Consider the following 21,861-nt stretch of genomic DNA (forward strand, 5'->3'; position numbering starts at 1 on the left):
CCCTGTCTTACCTTCAGCGTGTCGAAGCCTCTCTCCAGGTACGTCCCGTACTTGTTTTTCTCTCCGGTCGAGGCGTAGAACTTACTCCACCAGTCCATGAACTCTTCTTCCTGTTGGTCACATGATCAGAGGTCAGAGGTCGGCAGGTTGACAGTGGATTGGAGACACTAATGACGAAGATGGAGATGAGATTTTTTAGCAATATTCTTTATTACAAATTGCAAAACTGTGTATTTTTATATTTTACACATTTGCATTGGATTCATCTCCACATCTTTATTTTTCTTGCAGACTGACTTGCCAAGTTAAGATTCTCCATCACTAATTGGGTGTAACTCCATGTAACGTCTAAGCTCCACTAATGACCTTTGACCCTTTAAAGCCCTGTAGCGAGTGATGTTTGCCTTTGTAGCGGAGCTCAGCCCGCTCCTCATGATTTTTCCAATGATCGCATAGCAACATGGAGTTCGCCAACTCACGTCAACACAAGTAAAAAAGAATTGCCTCTGGTGGCTCCGTGGCATTAAGGTGATGGTATATGGGCATTATGAGGCAATGGAAACGGGCAAACACTGGGATGGGAACAGGCACAAAAGTGGACAAAACCAACATGGACATCAGAGGAAACAAAAAAAACAGAAGTGGTGTTTGTATGTTTAGATATGAGCGAAGAGAATCCCTTTTCCATCCCTCCTCTGTTTGACATTAATATCCTGCAGGAGACCAGGGCAGGTGGGATGAAAACTTGTCTGATCTATCGTGTGTTATTGTGCTCTCATTTCGTCTGTGCATGTTGCCAGATTCTTTGACTTATTTTTGGTCTCCGGGTGCATGACGTGTGCGGTCACAGCATCAGTGGCTGAAAGCAGAACTTCTCCACAGGGACTCCAAATACTCTGAAGTGGACTTCAGCTTGTCTGGGGACTGCGGCCCTGACGTTTGACCTCCTCGGGATTGGATGGTGTAATAATAAACGTGATTCATGACAGTGAGGAAGAGGAGAATCGAGTCCGGATTTCCAATGTGGTTCGGACAACCAACATTTAGAATCAATTGTAATTTCAGAGCTGAATGATCTTGTTTTTGTTCATAACAGTGAAGTCTTGTGTCTGATTATCGATAAAGACTAAAAGTCAAGTGAAGTCACGTAGTTTTCGTCAGTAGAAACGTCAGAAACCCAACACACATCACGCTCTGCTACATTATGTGAGCTCTCGCTGAGCTTAAAGCAGTGATTGGAAATCTCCAATTCATCTCTTTCTCACATGATTAAAGGAATCTGCTCACAAACTTACCCACTGTATCATCTAGCGCCCACGTTACAGAGTAAAAAAAACAAGTTAGACAGAAGTTAAATTTCATCATATGCAGCACATTCACTCAATAACAAGACACACAACGCTGAGGCGGTGTAACCGCACACTAAAATAACAGGATTAAACACGTTTTAAGTGGCTTTTCAACACATTTCTTAATAGTTATTCTCATAAGACATTTAGGGTTTCATTCCAAGATGAAACATACACCATTTAAAAACAAAAAAAAAAATAAAGAAATAAATCCCTGTATTACAAAATGACTTCTGGCATGAAAGCGGAGGCAGTTAAAGTCTTACTATTACAGTCATGAGTCACCCTGAGGCCAGCGCTCACAATGTCGTTCTGTTTTGCAGGATAAAATATCTTTGTTTTAGAAATGTTGACTGATGCCTTTTTGTGGCGTGGATACCGGTCATTCTAATTTATATGATATGATTTTTTTCTCCTTCTTTTTTAGGGATGTGTAACATCTTTGAATGAAACCCTGTTATTTGGTTTTATCAAGACTTTTATTTTCTCAAGTGTGAAGCAGCGCCATCCATCAAATTCACTAAAAGTCTGTTCACATTGGCAACATGGAGATTTTCTCAACACTCATTTTGAGGGATTTTCTCACAGAAGCGAAACCGCTGTCTGCCCGACTGTGTGTGTGTGTGTGTGTGTGTGTGTGTGTGTGTGTGTGTCTGTGTGTGTGTGTCTGTGTGTGTGTGTCTGTGTGTGTGTGTGTGCCCATTGGCCCTGACGCAACGAGGAAACAACGACTACAAAGATGGGGAATACCGAGGGGACAGATCAAACTACCAGCCTACCCCTTCACACACACACACACACACACACACACACAGACACAGACACACACACACACACACACACATAAAAACATACATTTCATTTCGACCCGTCCCGCCCTGCAACCTTCAACCCTCTGAGGAACACTCGAGCTTAAAACACACTTGTGACGCATGCACCACTTTTTCCTTTGTGTGTGTGTCTGTGTGTGTATGTTTTTGTGTGTGTGTGTGTGTGTGTATGTGTGTGTGTGTGTGTGTGTGTGTGTGTGTAGACATAAATGTAGAACAAAAGTGCTCTTATGGCACTGGGTTGGTGTGGAATCCCCTTTCTCCTACTTCCCACAGACTTAGAGACACACACATGTAAACACACACACACACACACACACACACACAAACATACACACACACACACACACACACACTGAGGAGGGGAAAACTATGGAATTCCTAATTTTTCCAAAGTGGCAACATGGCATGGAAAAGGGCAGCACGTGGCGTTTAACTAGGACATAACACACACACACATACACACACACACACACACACGCATGGCGCTCAGTGTCTGAGGCGTGAAGTGTCTGGTGTGTGTTAATGCGTCCTCTGTGGGCAGCCAGTGCCAAGCATTGATGACAGGGGCGCCAGAAAGTGTGTGTGTGCGCCCACCAGTGTGTGTCAGGGTGTGTTCGCTCAAGTCCACGACTCCTGATTCAGACAGATTAAGGCCGTCGGTGGAGCGTTCCAGACTGCAACGTGTATTAAGCATACACTCAGGAGATCGAACACACACACACACACATATATATATATACAGACACACACACACACACACACACACACAGCTTGCAGTGGTCTGTTCAGGGTGTCAGTGCGGTTTGCAGCCTATCATTACGCCCTGCAGGGAAAGCCAGGCTAACCAAACCAGACTGGCACTGCCAAGACCGCTGCGAGCGGAGAGGCTGGATTTACATAAGAGCTCCGAGCTGCTTCAATACAAACATTTTTTTGTGGGGAAATCCCTTCCACAGCACGGGGTCAAGGGTCAGGGGTCAGGAGCAGGAAAGCTGGAGCTGGAAGAGGCTCCACAGCTGCATCCGTCAAAGTAAAACTCGGATGGTCCAGACTCAAAACTCAAGACCCAAAGAGCCGACAAAGTGCAAATACCAGTGATAATCTGCTGCAGGATGCTGAGCAGCGTACAAAGCTCGTTATGAATATGAGCGGGGGAACAATTTAATGATCATGGACCATCAAGAGCCTCCAAAAACAAACCACCTGCTGAGGCGACTGGTTGGAATAACAACTGGCCGACTGTTGGCCCTCCATGGTACATGAGTGGGGCCCCTGGATCATGGGACACTGGGGGCTGCAAGTGTTGCAGAGGTTATGCATTGGGCCTGAATTCCTCAACCACAACTGGAGGAGATTTACAGGCCTTGTCGAGTCATTACGTCGTATTCTGTCTAAAAATGTGGACTTTTTAAACTTTAATCTGATTTAAGACGCAGCTTAGCCGCCGGCCCATTAAAGCCCAAAACCTGCACTGATTTTCTCTGACCCCGTTCTGCGTCTCCAAAATAAACTGGTCGACGCGAAGAATGTGGAAAAACTGGGATGGATGTTTCAGCGGAGCTGTTTGTGTGTATTTGTCATTCCCTCCGTTTGTGGTTTTCGAGGCAGAGCACCAAACCTCAAGTAAAAATCTGTGGCATTTTCACATAAATAAATGTCTTCTTTGCTATCACTGATTGACATTGCACAGTAGTGACTTAATCTACGTCTCGTTCCTGAAAGCTTTTCCATTTGCTGCGAAGCGCTCGTGCTGCCTGCTACTTCTTTTCTTGGAAAACTCCTCTGACGTGCAGGAAACGAAACACACCAGACTTCTCGCTAGTCTGGAATAACCCGAAGAAGAACAGGGCAGTTAGCGTTAGCAGTGGTCACCGCTTTAAAGAGCCACTGATGAGCTGTTTACTTTTTAAAAAATCCTTCATTATAAAGCCCGTGTTTAGGCTGAGGAACAGATTATCCACCAATGAAACTTCTCCAATACTACTTACTTTGATTGGAAGGTTTTTTCCCTTGGCTGTACTTAGTAATTCATAGGTTAAAAGACATCTGAATGTCTACAGGTTAAAACTCGGCTGAACTTTGGTGAAAAAGTGAAAGTTTATTAAGTGTCTAGAAAGCGCTCAAGTCCACAGAGAAATGCAAACAGCCTGTAATTCAGAAACTGAGCCTTAAAACCAGCCGGTACGACTTCCTGTAACTTTGTGATGTCACAACAAAGCAGTCACCAAGCCCCGCCCGACTGCGACCCACCATCCAAACCTTGCAGGATTTGGTTTCTCTGAGTGTTTTACGGTATCACGTCTCGTTCTTCAAGTTTTTCCTCCAACCTTTGAGTGCGGCTGCTAGGAACGGTTTTAACTTTAGATATGATCGGATGAGACGTCGAACACACAAGTTTGTTTCAAATGAACCTTTAAACTTGCACAAACTGATATTTTCGGCGACTCAGGGGGGGAGAACTGAAACCAAACACGTCTGTTTATGCGTGTCACGTAGGGATTGTTAACTCGGAGGAATATCCGCTACGCTCAACGTCTGGCTCGCGGGCCTAACGGTGAACTTATAAAAGCAGTGAACCCGTGTCACCCAGAGGTGCACGGACACATCTGAACGACTTTTCTGGGCAGCAAATATGTGCAGCGTTCACAATCTGGAGGTGAACAGCAGCTTACATCAGTCTGTGGCTGAAATTAGCAGAACAAGAAAAACAACAATGATTTAGTAAGCTACTTTGACATCTTGTTTCTGGTCACTGTGTCATTATAGGGCCATAAATGTGTGTTTCATAAACCTCCCCAAAAAAAAAAAATGCCACAAAGTCACCTGGCATGAAGCCACCTCAGTTAGTTTCTCTGGTCTGAGAGCAGCCAGGAAGGATTTATGGACGTGGAGGCAAACGACAACATTTTCAGAGTGAGATTTTAACCAAACTTGACTGTTTTTTGGCGACGAACCGGAATAGAGGAGAGACACGGTGCAACCGCAGTTATTGAAGGGACACATATTCATATTTAACACCGACAGAAGACGTAGCCGCATTACATGGAAGTGACACGACTAAAGGGGTGAAACAACAAGAGGGTAGATCGGTTTGATCCATGACACACACCGTCACGGAGCCTTCGACGCCGCGGATGAAACGTGAAACACACAATGTTCATTTTCCACCCGAGCGACGTATGATCTCAAACATCTCGGCGGGGGGTCGATGGCTCCGACCGACAGCCGATCTTCTTAAAGTTTTTCCAACTCTGAAACTGAATCCGACTGATCCGCCTTGGACGGCGCGCACTACTGAGCGCACACTCCGCTGCAGTAATCTGGTAATCATCACACAAAACGCCCATGACCCTTTTTTTTTTGTTTGGTCGCAGCCCAGAGATTAAGAAGCCAGGATTTACAGCACATGAGAGAGCAGGCCTTTCTGTTTCTGGTGCCTTCAGATATTAACCCCCTCTTTTTTTTCTCCTTATTTCAGTCAGATTTCTCCTGATTCTTTTCGTTCCCCCCGGCTTCTCTTTTAGTCACTTTCTCCCTCTCTCATTTATCCATCCCTCCCTCGGCCTTTGGTAACTGTCTGCTCACCGAGAGTTGTGGTATAGAGGATCTATAGCAGCTCTGTTGACTTTGGCCCCGGCTAGACAGAAAACCGAGCCTTTAATTTGACTGGTCTCAATATCTGACCCTTAATAAAACAAATATCTTTGTTTGGAGAGAAAGGAATCATCCCCCCAATTACTGTCGACGAGGAGGGAGAGAGCACTACTGGATGTGTGTATTTGTGTGCACAGTCTGGTCCGGGTCAAGCTAAGTCTTCAAATTGACCTGGCTTAGATAAACAAAACGGAAGAATGTAACAAGGAGCGTGGTCTCCCGCTCAAATCTAGGATCCCATTTCTTCTGCGACCGCACGGCTCGGCGTGTGGCGCTCTGTAAAAAAAAAAAAAAACCTGATTTCTTGAGTAGAAAGTATTTTTCCTGAGCCGAGACCAAAAAAGCAAGTTTCTCGTTTCATCCGAGAGCGAAAGAACGTTTTTCTTTTTTTTTTTCTTTATCGTATTCCTTCCACATCAAACCCCCCTCACGTCTCCGCAGCCGGAGTTATCCGTCAGTGTCTTACTTCAAATAAACTCCATCAATAAAAAAGGGCTTTGACTCTAAAATTAGATCTTTGCTACGGTCTGCTGCCTCGCTAGTGAAGCACAGTGTGGGTCTCTATGAACACGAGGAATAACATTTAGCTAGAACATATCTGAATGCATGCAATACAATCAGATATTTTCCCCCTACACTTCCATACATTCATTGGTTTCCATTAATTTCTGTGTGTATGAAAATCGGCTTCTTTTCCATCACACTGGATTTTTATTGTAAGGTGATGGTTTAAAGAAGTATTTCAAAGAGTTTCGATGACGAGATCAATAACAAGACCGATACCACGTTTGTTGTCTGAAAGCGAAATATGAAACTTCAACCAACAGGTTACGTGAGGGACCGAGTAATAGTCCCTGTAAAACCACAATTAGTCATTTTTAGACTTTGGGTTTTGTACATATTAAACAAATGACTCAAGATGGGAATCGTTAAGATTTTAACGGTACCTATATCTCAAGGATCATACTCCACTCTACTTGTTGCCAATGTGAACAGATCTGTATCAAGTAAAAAGTTTAATGGTTATTGAGGTTATCAAATGCGAAGTGGAAGATGAAGGTGCGACTAAGAAATAAAGAAAGTCGTAACGTCTATATAAAAATTTGATGGATGGTTATAAAATCAAGGATTAACGCAGGCAAGTGGGAAATATGCTTGACGACAAGTGTTTGAACATGAATGAATGAAATGAGTTAGAAGGTGAGTTTGTTACCTACATGAAGGCTGGAACTAGAGGTTGAAAGGTTAATGATAGCAGAACCGGCTCCATCTGTAAGCTACGAGACAAACACACACACATTTATGTACAACACACACCTTTCAGGTTAGCTGTTAGATTAAGAAATGAACACCTGCAGTAAATTGTGTACAAAAAGACAAATAGTATGAAACGGGGTAATCTGTCAGAAAGTAGGTGCGTAATGTTAGAAACACACAGAAAACACACTGTATTCTTAAACAGTAACATCAACAGACATATATTAGTGACTCAAACACACAGAAACATCGTCGTCACCATCACAGCAACAATTGAGTCCAAAAACGTTTTTCGCGACGGAAAAACTGAGCGGGTCGCCCATTTTTCTTTCCCTGGGAGGTCCCGCTTCTGCGAGGTGCAGACAGCGTGTTTACATGAGGTCACGGAGGAGGCTGAGCACATGGAGGAACGGGGGGAAGACGACAGGAAGGGGTGAGGCAAGGACGCATCGGAGCGTGAATACAAACAATGTGGGTAAAAAAGGAGCAAAGTTGGGTCATTTTCTTTGGGTTGTTTCTCTCACATCACGGCTAAACTACAAAAACGCTGTAAATAAAAGATTCACATTCAAGAGTAACTGTAGATGAGAAGATAAATAAAAGTCATATCTGTCTGTCAAATGTGAAAGCTACAGCCAGTACACTGTTAGCTTAGCTTAGCTTAGCATAAAGCCTGAAAACAGTGAAGCTGCTAGCCGCTAGCCAGCTACTAGCACTTCTAAAGCTCTCTAATTAACATACTAAGTGTTTCCTTCGAAATCTGGGAATTTCCAATTTGTGTGTTACAGTTTTGCTGTGAAATTATCATCAAATTTTACTGCAGATTCTTTAATGTTCATATAAATTAAAGATTTACACCAGATCTGTTAAGATTGTCTGTTGAGAAAAAAAACAAACATCATATGGGCCTAATGAAAAGGACACGGCTCAGTGCCACTGTAGTAAAAATAAAGCAAGAGATTTATCCGTGGTAAAATGTTTTTTAATTAAAAGTCATAAAACTGTCAACACCCAGATAAATAATAGTAGTTTGCAGAGCCAACTGTGGTCAGCCAGCAGTAAACATGCTAGTTAGCTAGCTAGATTAGCTAACTAGCTATAGCGCTAGCCTGAGAACCGCCCATCAGTCTCCTGGTCCTCGTGGACTCTAACCCTAACTGCCTGTGTTTCTGACTCGGTGTGGCATTATTAAAAGATAGCTGATGAAAAGATGAAACTGGTTGCATTATGGGAAACGTAGTATTCAGTGTGAAATCCTAAATGCTAAAGTAACCCTTTAAATAACACAGACCAGAGTTTGACCCCATGTCTAACCAGAATCAGGGGGCTGACTAATCTACATGGATATTTAGATTTAATCTTCAATCAGCTTTGACACTAATGTTAAAAGTATCAGATAAAACAATGCTGCTTGTTGCTGAGGTTGTTGCACGCCTTCAAATTTCAATAACTGCATAAAAGTGATTCATCGCTCGGATCTGCAAACGTTTTGGGTCGACAGGCGTGCAGAACTTTCAGCTGTCACCGCAAATGCGTCGGTGGGTTTGCGTCACTGTTATTGTATCTGTATGAGTTGTTTTGATGTCGAAGCGCCGTTATTGGACGGGGGCGTTAATGTCAGGGTGTGTTTAATAATTTCAACACCCCACTTGGACTCATCACACACACACACACACACACACACACTTACACTGTAATGTACATATTTGGACGTGTGATGTCACCAAACGTTCAATGTCACCCCCCTCAAACACAACAAGACAATTCAGTTTTTGCATCAGTGCAAGAAAATGGAAAAACAGTGTGTGTGTGTGTGTGTGTGTGTGGTTTGGAGAGTGAAGGGGGTCAATTTCAGAAGTATGAGGTAACAACTGTATATTAGAGACAGTCCCATGATGTCTCGCCATATGTCTTTATGTTATGCATATGTGTGTGTGTGTGTGTGTGTGTGTGTGTGACGGAGCAAAGAGAGAGAGCGAGAAAGAGGCTCTGACTTCTTAACCGTTTTATAAAATCAGTGTTTTTGATTTAATTCATTAATGCACGCCATTGACGTGTGTGTATGTGTGTGTGTGTGTGTGTGTGTGTGGCTGTTGTGGCGCCTGTGGGTTATGGAATAACAAAAAAAAGAGACACAGAAAGAAATTAAAAGAAAGACAACGGGCAGAGAGGATTTAAAGTCGATGGAAGGATCAGAGAGCAGATGAATGGTCGACCGACCACAACAATGAAGAGAGAGAGAGAGAGAGAGAGAGAGAGAGGACAACATCAGGATGCCCTTTAATGAGCTACCACATTAAAACAACTGTCAGCTTGATACATAGAGAAGGACAGAAGGAATGAGACAATGAAAGAGTGGAGAGAGAGAGAACGTGAGAAGAGAGAAAAATGGAGAAAACAATGAAGAGGAATGATGAGAGGTGAAGAAGAGGAAAAAGATAAAGACGTGAAAACAGAAGAAAAGAGGAGGAGGTGGAGAAAGAGTGGAAAGGGAGAGGTAAGGACGGAGGAAGGAAGGAGTGAAAGAGTGTGAGGAAGGAAAGAAGGAAAGGGAAGGAAGAAGTTTAGCGTAACGGAGAGAAGGAGTCGTGTCAGAATGAAAGAGTAAAAAGAAGCAAAAGAGGAGGAAGGAGGCAGTAAAAGAGGGAGGGAAGGAGGTAAAGAGGAGAGAAGGTAGGATGGAAGAAAGAGTGATGAGGACTTGTGCATGTTGAAAGTGGCATGTACACAGTTGTGCAAGAGAGGGAATATGAAGACAGAAAGAAGGATAGGAAAAGTTCTTTGGAAGAGGAGGAAAGATGAAAAGAAACAAGAGAGGAAGGAGAAGAAGGAGAAAGGGAGAAGTGAAAGAGAGAGGGATAGAGGTAAGAAGGAAGGTTGTGCAGGAGAAAGAGTGTGAAAGAGGAAGAAAAGGGGATGAAGGAAATCAAGAAAAGGGGGTGAAATGAAAGGAGGGAAAGTTGACGGGAGGCAGCAAGGAAAGGAAAGGAGGAGACGAGGAAAGAGGGGCAGATGAAAAAAGATGGAGGGAGAGTTCCAGAGCGGTCCTGAGGGGATAATGAGACAGAGGACGACTAACAAGGACCAGACTCTCTGTGTTTGTTTATACACACTGTAACACACACACACACACACACACACACACACACACACACACACACACACACACACACACACACAAACCACAGGGTCTGCCTTGTGTATCATCGACAGTAGCAGAGAGATGGGGTCAGATTTTCCCCGTCAGTGATCACCAGGAGGAAGACTTCACTGAGACAAAGGAGAAAGAGGGGAGGGAGGAAGAGGAGGAGGAGGGAGGACAGAGGAGACGAAGAGGAGAGGAAAGGAGATAGGTGAAAGACGAAGGAAAAAAGGAGAAGGGAGGAGGATGAGGAGAGAGCAAGAAAGAGGAGAAGAAGAAGATGATAAAGAGACGGAGGTGAGATGAGTGAAGGTGGAGAAAGATGAGGGGGAGGATGGAGGACAGGAAAATGAGGAGACAGAAGAGGAAGAGGAGATGAGGTGAGGAAGCAAGAATCAAGGAGAGAGAGAGAAGGGTACAAGAGAAAGGAGATGAAGAAGGGAAGGAGAAGAGAGGAAAAATGAGAGAGGAAGGAAGGAAATAAAAGTGAGGAGAGATTAGAAAAGGAGTAAGGAAAAGAAGAGGGAAGAGAAAGAGGGATAATAAGGTGAAAGAAGAAAGAGAAGGAGGAGCGAGAGAAGCGATGGAGGGGAGGATGGAGAGAAGAAGAGACGGCTGAGGGGGAAAAAGTGGGAGAGAAGAAGAGAAGAAGACGTGGGATCCAGAGCAGACGTCCTCAAACGAGCTCGACAGGAATCACGAGTTTGGAATTCTTTCCTAAAGAATCCAAAAAGTCCTGCACAGATTCGCTGTCTTTGAACGTTACTTCAGTCTCCTGAAAAGGGCCAATCCGGTGGTTTTCCACGTTGTAGCTCATTAACTTCAAATCCCGCTCACTTAAACATTACTGCAGGACTTTTTCCAACGCATGCCACACTGTCCCAACTCATTTCTTACCAGGCAGCAGTTGGTTTTACATAATTACAGTTCGGAATAAATATCAACTGGATGAGACGTTTTTTTTCAAAGATTAATTCATCTATGATGTTTACATTTATTCTACAGAAATATCTCAATATTCTGCAGCTTAAATAAGAAAGCTACTGCTAATTTAGCTTAGCATAAAGACTGGAAACAGACCCAGACACCCCCCTGAAACCACCAGGTGCCGGGTTTTGTGCAGATTAAACAAACAAGATACGACGTGCTACTTTAGAGATGCTATAGAAGACGGAGTTTGGTATCTCTTCACAAAGCTTTATGCTAAGCTACGCTAATCTGCTGATGTCCACCCTTCACTCAATAGCAAAACTGGTGTTTCCCTCTCATGTATTCATGAAATATCATTGAATTCAAACATAAATAACATAAAGATTGATTATTTTTAAGGCTGTAAAAGTTCATTTTAAAAGTTTACATGATGAAATGACTGTAAGCGAAGAAACACTGTCTAACGTCAGATAGAATATTTGTGTGGGGAGCGTTCCTCTTCTTTTTTACAGTAACATCTTATTCCCTCAACTCTGTGTCTCCTCTCCTCTTCCTATTATTGTAGTAAAGAGTTTTAGTAAGTGAAGAGTTGTTGTTTTGTGTTATTTTTTAATGGACTTTGCCGCCACAGTTTGATGACAGTGCATTCCTGAGCCTTTCAGTTCCCTTTGGTACAAACAGGATTACTTAATAGCTGCAGTCTGTGTGTGTGTGTGTGTGTGTGTGTGTGTGTGTGTGTGTGTGTGTGTGTGTGTGTGTATTTATAGGGCTGCATTATTTATGTTTGCCCCCACCAGCAGAGTGTATGACGGCCTCATGTACTCTGCCAAACCAATAAGACCAAATTATATTGTATCCTGATTCTATACAGTCGTCAGTCGACAGTGTGTGTGTGTGTGTGTGTGTGTGTGTGTGTGTGTGTGTGTGTGTGTCAGGGGATCAGACGTTGCTTTTGCGTGTTTACAGACTCTGCATTTTCTCAGTCGACAGTAATTGACTTAAAGCTCGGAGCTCGTCAGAAGTCGGATGTTCGGAAATCCTCGGCTGACATGTTTGAAAAACAGGTTTAATAATCAGGACGTGGAGCAAATTTAAAAAGGAAGATATAAAATTTTGTTTGCAGCATTTCAGTGCCAAAAAAAGTAAAAGTCTATGCGCTCTGACATTTAAAAAACGTTTCCCCCCATTTGTGAAGAAAACAACTTGGTGAGGTTTAGGGACGGATCGTGGTTTGGGTTTAGAATAAGCACTTCATCAAGGTTAAAGGATCTTCGTCACTATTGTTACAACAATAAACAAGTGAAGAAGGTTAGGGAGCAATCGTGGTAATGGTGAATAAAAACAACAGTCTCCTGTGCTTAAGTCGGACATTTTGGCGACTTATCCATCCACCACAACATCCTCCCTCTTTAAAAAGGTCTCTTTACTTCTTCTCTTGCTCCCGTCATAATTAATACAGCTGCTAGACTTTGGGCTGGATCACTGTTCTCTAACTCCTTCTCTTTTCTGCTTCTTCTTCTTCTGTATTATTTAATATTTGTGGAGTTTTGGTTCTGACATCTGAAAATCCTGAAAATCAAACTTTAAAAAGACGCAAAAGTCCTTGTAACTTAAAGATAATTTATAAGCTGCAGAAAAAGGTTGGGAACCGTGTTTTAAATCTGCACAACGGCCTGGGAACTGAATCCTTCTCTATATGATACATCAAGGACAGATGTTCAAAATGTCCTGGTGTGTATTAATACAGATGTTATTTTTGAGATTGAGATAAGATTGATTTAGTCTGATACTAATGTCTGTGTTTTTGTGTGTGAGTGTCCTAAAGAATGTGAAGTTTGTCTTATCTTTGCATCTGTTCGGGTTTGAACATGTGTGTACATGATGAAATGTAAATTGTGAAGAGTGAATTATCGACAGGGATTAGGTCGATCGTAAAATAGTTTCCATCTTCCTCCTTAACAGAGAAAGAAAAGAATAAAGAAAGAAAGAAAGAAAGAAACTGGAGAGAGGAGAAAGAGAACATTAAAGTTTTAAACTTGGAGAAAAGACACAGAAAGAAAATGTTAATGATTGGTGACGAGCGCGAGTCTCGTGGTCGCCGCGGCAGCCACCGACCACAGAGACGGTTGCCATGTCATCATGTCAGAACATGTTTATTTATGCTGCTGTACCGCTGAACACACACACACACACACACTTAAACCAAGATACAGACACACACACACACACACACACACATTCAGACTCCCCTTTTAATCAGTCCTCATAACTGTATGAATGCCATAACACACACACACACACACACACACACACACACACACACACACACACACACAGATGTTCCCTGTGGAAAGATGAGTGTTTCATACTTGCCCTTTACACGCCCGAAAAAGCTCACATTTACACACTCATACAAAGATGCACACACATACCCAGATAAACACGTTAATGAAAATGTCATGACACACACACACACACACACACACACACACACATCATACATGCATTAGGAAAATGACTGGATCACAGGTTATGAAGCCGCCTACAGTCGTTTCAGCTGTAATTGAGAGCAACTGCAGAACAAGAGTTCAGCTGCAGTTTAATCGCTTCTTCTACAAAAACCAGCACGAGTTACTTCACCTTCACTCAGTACCTGTGATATCTGTGACAGCATGTATTGATTATTGATAAATATGCCTCGAGCTCGGTGAGTGCGACTAGAGAAGCCTGTAAGTTGAGTTTTTACTCATTTCCCGACTGGTATAAACTGTATTTCTTTCACTATGTTTTTAATTGTCTGGACGAAGGTTGTTTTTCTCTGTTATGTGAAATCTGAAAGTTTTGCATCTGGAGGACTGAACTAACATTCACATTGTTCACTGAGGCTTGCAGGTCTGCCCAGTCCTCATATCATTAACTGACCTGATCTGAAAAAGAAACTCCAGCGTGGTAATTTACCCAATCTACACACTTCCTTCATGACTTATTATTAAATTGTTCAAAATTATTAAGGACCTGAGTTTAATTTTAATTAAACAACAACAACAGCAGCCTCCTTGCATAGAATATTTAAACTTACAGTGACTTCCTTGCCCTGAATTTTGTATTTCAGGAGGTGCGTACTTCCAGATCAAAGGTAAGATGTTCATTATTTTATGCTAACTACTGTAGAAGAAAAGAAGTGATAGAAACAGAAGCAAAATAAGAGTCAACATCGTGTTGGCGAGTAAAGGACCCGAGTTTGATGCTGAACTCGCAACGTTTCTTCCAGACTGGTGAGTAAACAGCTGCTAATGCTAACGTTAGCTTTGTAGCAATTAGCAAAACTTACAAATAGCTCCTTTGAAGAAAACAGACAGGTTAGGGAAATCAGAAAGTACTGAGAGGCAAACACATCATATAATAATGCAGCGTTATTCACATAAACACCTTTAACCAGCTAGTTGGTTTTTACCTGGTCAGGTACCAGCGGCTGCTCGTCATCGATGTCAATAAAAACCTCCCCAGAAAAGTGAGGCATGTCACCTGCACATACAAACACACATCAGAAAGACATTGTTAACGTTAATGATCAGTCAGGCTCTTTGTCATATCCATCCATCCATCCACCTCTCCCCCGTCTTACGTCTCCATCCCTCCTCCTCCTCCGTCACCGTCGCTCCTTCCTCCTCCGGGTTACACCGGTACTCCTCCAGCGAGCGGATGGTGCACTGACCGACCACCGGCTTCCTCCCGAACTGACGGTTGTCGATGACTTTGATGACAATCGGCGGCATGTAGAGCTCCTCGCGGGGAAGTCTCTGCGGGGAGAGGAGGGAGAAGAACATGATGATGGAGGAAGAAGAAAGAAAGAAAGAAAGAAAGAAAGAAAAGGGGGAAAAATATGAAAAAGATATCCGCTCAACCTGCAGCTGCACCTAACTCTAATTGGTTATGCCACTTTCCTACCTGATGCTGATTGGCTATGGCTGCTGACTGTCTGAAAGTTGATTGGTCACGCCTTGGTGACCGTCCAATCAGGGCATCGTTACACCTTAGCTGACCCCTCCCACGTAAAGGGAGAAATGACTGAATTCATGGAGGTAGAGATTTGATCTCAGGGCACAAACGTCCCTTTCACTTAAGATCAATTTAGGATTTAAAATAAATGTTTACATCCGACTGTCATCAAATGTCAACACGGCAGTTTGAATTATTGTCATTATTATTGTTCTTAGAGCAGAAATCTTACTCAGCAAAACGATTATGTCATTTCATTTTTTTGCATTAAAACTTTAAAACAGCTTCTTTCATCACAAAGACACCAGAGCTGAGCTTTTCAACAAAACATCCACTTACTTTAAAAAGGAGCATTTTGTGCTCCTTTGTTTATCAATGATATATATATATATATATATATATATATATATTGGTTTTATTTTTAGTATAATCAAGGAGCCCAAAAACAGTCTGACATTTTTGGGATATATGCCAAGAGTTAGATCGGATTGACAGAGCTCTGTTGTATGTTAAATATTAAGGTTTGTTCGAGAATGTAATAAAACTGCAACTTGCGTTTTCAAAGCCAGAGGTGGAATTGATTACAGGTACCAATAAATATAGAAAACTCAAACCATCTGAGTCGGTCTGTCTTCAGGATCCTGTTCAATCTGTCAATTAAAATTTCAGCAACTGTCACTGTAGTCGTGCATCTTATATTTCCTACGTCTCTCGAGCGCTTCAGTAAACTCAGAGAGCGAAGCTTCAGAACACAAACAGACCATCACTTGACCTGCCTGGTTTGTTGAAGGTTTGGTGCCGATTACATAAGTGTCAGCTGACAGACGTGAAGCCGAGCAGAGCTCGTACACAAGCGTCTGCGAAAAATCGCTTCGCGTTTTCGTGAAAACCTCTCAACAACTGTCACAACAAAACAACCGACGCGATCGGCTTCACTTCACTTTCACCTCTCCGGCTTTTTATGGAGAGAGCTGAGGTTGTGGCTAAAGCCGATTCTGCTGCTGCTAAACCAGCTACATGTGAAGACGATATCTCCACAATAGTCTCATTTAACCAGGCCGGCTCAAGGGGGGGGGGGGGGAGTTGGTGACTGTAATCCATTTGACCTCTCTGGCTTTAAAAAAGGCTTAAGTGGGGCTGATGATGCTAAACTCACACAATAAACTGAGAGAGCTACCATTAGGTGGTTAGACCCCTTCAAAGAGTTATATTTAAGGAAACTATGCACATGACATTTTCTTATGCCCCTGTGGCATACGAAAACACTTACGCAGTCAACTTAAGACCTTAATATTGTTAACGTTAAATGCTTGGACTCAGCTCAGGGGGTTGAATTTAAGGGAAAAGTATGTACATGTTTCCACAGTCCGGCGGAGGCTGTCGTACCCTTAGCGGTGGTCAACGCAGGACCTTAATCTTGTTAACATTAAAGCGCCGGAGCCAAAGCAAGGATCTGTATTTAAGGGAAAAATATGTGAGTATTTCCATACCCCAGTTAAAGCTGTCATAATAAAACACTGAGGTGATCAACTTCAGACCTTAATATTGTTAACATTAAACTCTCTGAGTCCGTTTTTGGAGCTGCCGTTAGGAAAAAATGTGCATAATATTTCCATATTTCAGTTTTCAAAAGAAAACACTTAGGTGGAATGCAATGGCACCGATGTAAACTCAGTGGAAATATACTCTCAGAGGACAGTTTTACGTTTCAAGAATAAATAACGACTGTTTTGCTCTCGATATTGTGGTTTGAATGATTTAAATAAATGGCTGAATCAGAGACACTTTCTGCAGGGTGACAGTGAAGCTGAGGTGTAGTTTGGCTCAGAAAGTCTTTTTATTACGACCATAAAAGCCTTTATTAAAGCTGGTATAATCAATAATTTTTGTATTGGCTGTGGAGCATGATTACTTGAATGTGAAAGTGGGCGCTCGCAGTGATGAACCCACAGAGAATCATCATCTGACTCTAAAGTTCCCTTTAGCTCCGATGAGCTTTATAGCATCTTTTAGCTTTTAGCTTTAGCTTGTTTTGGTTTTTAGACCCACAACTTTACTGTTTTTGTTCGATCACATTACTCTCATAGTATCATTTTAGCCACATAGACTGCTGTTTCCAGCACACACATAAAAAGTTATTAACACCAGCTGTATGATACCACACCAGCACCAAACAGCAGACAAAGTTAGCAGCTAGCTTGAAGCATTTAGCAGCTAAAGAGGCAGATATTTATCTCAGGAATTAGTTCCACTGCAGCTGAAATAAATGGCTAAAGAAAATCACTTATTGCAGGTTTAAAGTTTAAAATACAACATTGTGCATTCAGCTTTAGATTCATCGTTGACAGAACCTAGCTTCAAAACATCTCGGGATGTACTTTTACGCTTTAAAGGTGCAACAGGTAGAATTCCTACAGACAGAGTGATGCCTCAAATGACTAATTTAAGCATTGTGTATACTCATTTACATCCCTGAATTTCCCTGCTTAATGTTCTTTTGATAAAAGTCGTGATCCTGGTCTCCTCCGAAGAGGAACTTTACAGATGCACAAAGATAATAAAAATGTGAGATGTAATGCAGCTGAAGCAGGATTTCATTGGATGTCGTCCCAGAGGGGGGACAACCCCCGCCTGGCTCATATTTAGGACGCTGCTTGAAAACCCAAAAGTTCATCCACAAACGTTCGCTCAAGATCAAAACAAAACAATTAAAATAAAGAGGGAGATGAGGGAGTTATTAGACATGCAACATTTAGGGGATAGAAATTATAAAACTGAGGGAATCGGATAATAAATTTGAGGATGTATGTTAATAATTTGAGGGAGTGTATTATAGACCTGCACTTTACTGCATGCATACTCCAGCTGCATAAAGGCAACAGTAGAAAGCAGCTGTTCTCGCGGTAACAGTCATATTTCCTAGTTTGCAGCTTTGACCTATTCCCTCTTGAGAGAGTTACCGCAGCTTGAGCCTTCTGGGTGCCGCATGAACATCATACTTAATTGTAGTTTCCTGTGGTTTACTGTAATCTGTAGTAGACGTAAAGAAGCCAATTGCTATGAGCCACACGAGTAAGAACTGGAAACAACATGAGAGCATCGCTGCTGCGGCTCGTATCGGCTTCCTGAAGCCGTTTAACGACACCTTCACCTTCGACGGGTCAGCTCCGAACGCTTAAATCCCCTCTTAAATTTACCTTGGCAAAGCAGTTTTATTTTTCCTGTAACTACCATGAATACATAGTTTAGACATTTCTGGATGTTTGCTCTCACTGACTGAACCTGTAGGCCAGTGGGGCAAGATTTATAATCGTGCATTAACCGATTTGTGCCACTTGGGGGCAGCAGAAACATCCACACAAACCAACTACACCCTAATGTGGCTAATTTGTTAGCAAAGAGCTACATATTTAAACATCCTTCATGTTTGTGTTCATCTGATGAATGGAGGTCCAATTCTCCCCTTTCCATTTTCATTTCCATAATTTCTGAAATGATCAGAGAGCGATGTGACTTCCCAGGCTGTTAAATAACACACTCTAGCAACTTTAGAAACAATTTTTCTTGAGGCTCCTTGTCCGAACTTCACCTGTTATATTTCAGTGCCATTTCTGGATCGACGGTGATCTGACATACATGAGCATTGTCCGTTTTTATGAGGCATCAGATCGAGGGAAAGTTATGACCCCTAACACATGACAGCCAGTTTAAAAGCATCTAGTCAGCGTTTGTAAGACAGCCACATCCATGACAAAGATCTCCACCCTGCATTTATACTGCATTAGTAATGTATACACTGGTAGCCATGGGAGAAGTCCTCCACCCTGCGTCTTAAATGTTCTTTCAGCTGGAAAAAACAGCCCTGCACCCGAGCTTCTACAACAGCAGCGTCTGCCAACACCCACATTCATCTCGACTCCTTCTATATCTCCCGGAAGAAGAAAAGCAACAGTAGAGTCCAGCAGTTTCTCTCCACCGCCATTATTGTGGCTTCTCTGATGAAGACAAATGACTGACGTAGACCACATCACAGCGGCGCTCTCGTTAGCCATTAAAGCAGCTGGGCCTCCGTGCTGATTACATCTACGTGATGTGTGCACAAGTGCTCTCACCACATCAAGGATGAGCATGTTGACGTCAAAGTTGGGCTTCTTCTTCACATTGCGGATGACGCAGCTCTGGACCATGGTGCCGCCGCACTCCACCTGCAGGCTGGGGGAGGTAACGCTGGCCATCTGGAAACTCTTCAGGTTACGAACGCCCCACGCTAAGATCTGACAGAGGCGACAGGGAAGATAAGGAAGTATTTAACTACATGTTTCAGAAATGCAATGACTTAAAATTAAATTAAATAAATAAAAAATGCACATTGATTTACAGTGTCAACGCCCAAAGACTTAAACCCGCACAGTGTCAGAGTTGAGTCATGAAAAGAAGGAACTACCTCATACGATGTGTTGACGACCACATCAGACATCAAAAGTTACAAAGAGCTTCACTGGAAGGCGGAGTGAAAGCTCGGCCATCATTAGAGAGAGGGAAGGTGTGATATCGTTTAAAAATGGGCGTAATGGCACTTGCTCATTTCCATTTGAAAAGTGCCATAAATAGCTTGAAAAGGAGGCTGAGAGAGAGGAAGTTTAAACCTCTGGCTCCTCTCTCACCTCGCCACAGCCAATCACGGTGTGAAGTGGGTGTGAGCGGTGGATTGTCGGTTTCGGAAAGTTACAGAAATGGTCAGACACGGCGCCTCCAGAACGTAACGTCGTAAAGGTGAGAGGGGAGGGGGCTTCTGAAGCTTTCTGACCATCCAACAAGACGTTGAAGCTTCAAACCTTTCACAGGTGTCGTTCAAGTCTACAGGAGCTCAGTGTTTCATGAAACATGAAAAGCTTCCAGGAAAGTTATCGTTAACGAGAAAAAGTTCAGCAGAAAAAATACAACCAGAGTAATAATAAATCAAAATAGATCTTAGACGAACCTCAATGGCGGTTCTCTGCAGAACAGGTTTGATTCCCTGAGGAACCATGAAGACGTTGGGCTCCCTCTGAGGAGGCGGGTACGGAAGGTCCGACTCGTCCGGCTGCCAATAGGAACGCAGGACAGTGACAGAGTCAGCAGGGGTTCATCGAAAATAAACAAATAAAACTAAATAAAAAACAGTAACATAAATAAATGTTTAATTTGTAGATGTTGAGTATTAAAATGTCAATGAGTGTTAAAACCATAAAAAATAACATTCAAGTCGAGACAAATGCAGTTTCCGTTAAAGCCACCAATATAAAATCCTGCAGAAAGCTGGGGAGGACATGTCTGTAATTATTGCTGTTTTATTATTTTACATCCTGTTTTCTCCTGATAAACAAACAGCAAATAAAATCTACTTTGTCATATTTTCAAATCTTATTCTTCAAAGACAAATTTCCATTTTGTGCGAATCTAATGGACAATAAAGTTTTATTTTCTATTTATCTTGTGTTGAGAAATTGTTTTAATTCTGAAATTAAAAATAAATTAATTCTAAAAATAATTGTTACTGTAAAGTGAAGATCTCCAAAAAAAAAAATCTAAGACATGTTACCAAAAAATATTTGTTTTAAAACTTCTTCTGAATCTTGTGAGAAAACAAATTTTAAAAAAGATTGTTTCTACACTTGTCCTCTCTGGGCTTCCATACACATCAACAAAATATGAACCAGATAAAAATGTTGTTAGTGAGATTATGGAAACACAAAACATCGGCAAGTTTAGACGAAAACCAGATGAATAGTTGAAGCTTATATGAAGGACGCGGTCTAACATGCATGTATGTTGAAGCGTGCGTTGTACAGTGAACAGACACACAGAAATGAATGAATGTGGATGGATGTGTGGGGGGGGTTGGCGTGTATGTGTGGCACATTGTACCCATTGCTGCAGGTTTTCAGAGAGGAATCCTGAAAACATCAACTGACGAAGAAACGATGGAGAAAAAGAGATCGAAGAAGAAAAAAGGTTAGAGAAATAACAGGAGAAAATCTCAGCACAAAGATAAATGATCAAGAGATACTGCGATTAATTGGTTTCTACATGTTGTATTCTGCACAAATTGTGGAGAAAATGCTAAAATTACTGAATAATACATGCTAGTAATGATTCATTCAGAGGAAAGGATTATTCTGTTGTCTCCGCAAAACCGTCAAATTACACGTATTCCCACAGGTTTTATCGCTTGTAAGGGGAAGACATGGAAGAGTAAGAGCATCGTTTTGATTTCTAATAATCACATCAGATTTTTAATTGATTAAAAAATGGGTGAAGTTGCTTCAAGGAGACCTCCAGTGTTCCAGTTATCAGGTTAATACACGGAGGCCTGGTTTTCAGCTGACGACAGCAGTGTAAATGTTGTGACTTGTGGTCGTTGTGGTTTTACCTCGTCCAGAACGTGGGTGGTGGCCATGATGTCTCCCTGTGGGCGAGAAAAGGAACTGATTTTAACGGCTGAAAAATAAACAGTAAAGTGGAAAATAAATGAGGAAAAAGTGGAAAAAAGGATAAAATGAAAAAGACAAACTGACCTCTTGACCTGGAATATGGTGGATTCCTGGCTGTGGACACAAAATGGAGAGATGAGTTATTGTTAGAATAAGAATAGATGAGGAAACTGACGCTAAGGTTGACCTCTGACCTTTTCCCTGCGTATGAGCTCGAAGGCGGC

At 42.2% G+C, this 21,861-nt stretch overlaps 1 protein-coding gene across 1 annotated transcript in view; it reads right to left on the reverse strand.

Moving 5' to 3' along the window:
* Window positions 1-21,861, reverse strand: part of dysf (dysferlin, limb girdle muscular dystrophy 2B (autosomal recessive)) — a 69,714-nt gene that overhangs the window by 23,956 nt on the left and 23,897 nt on the right. Inside the window, 10 exon segments of the mRNA XM_056368741.1 lie at window positions 12-110; window positions 7,054-7,113; window positions 14,620-14,690; window positions 14,791-14,965; window positions 19,277-19,438; window positions 20,146-20,247; window positions 21,072-21,113; window positions 21,577-21,612; window positions 21,722-21,751; window positions 21,832-21,861. The exon segment at window positions 21,832-21,861 is cut by the window's right edge and continues 111 nt beyond it. Of these exon segments, the coding sequence (XP_056224716.1) occupies window positions 12-110; window positions 7,054-7,113; window positions 14,620-14,690; window positions 14,791-14,965; window positions 19,277-19,438; window positions 20,146-20,247; window positions 21,072-21,113; window positions 21,577-21,612; window positions 21,722-21,751; window positions 21,832-21,861 (807 nt within the window).

The sequence above is a fragment of the Seriola aureovittata genome, chromosome 23 (assembly GCF_021018895.1).
Source record: "Seriola aureovittata isolate HTS-2021-v1 ecotype China chromosome 23, ASM2101889v1, whole genome shotgun sequence".
Taxonomy (NCBI): Eukaryota; Metazoa; Chordata; class Actinopteri; order Carangiformes; family Carangidae; genus Seriola; species Seriola aureovittata.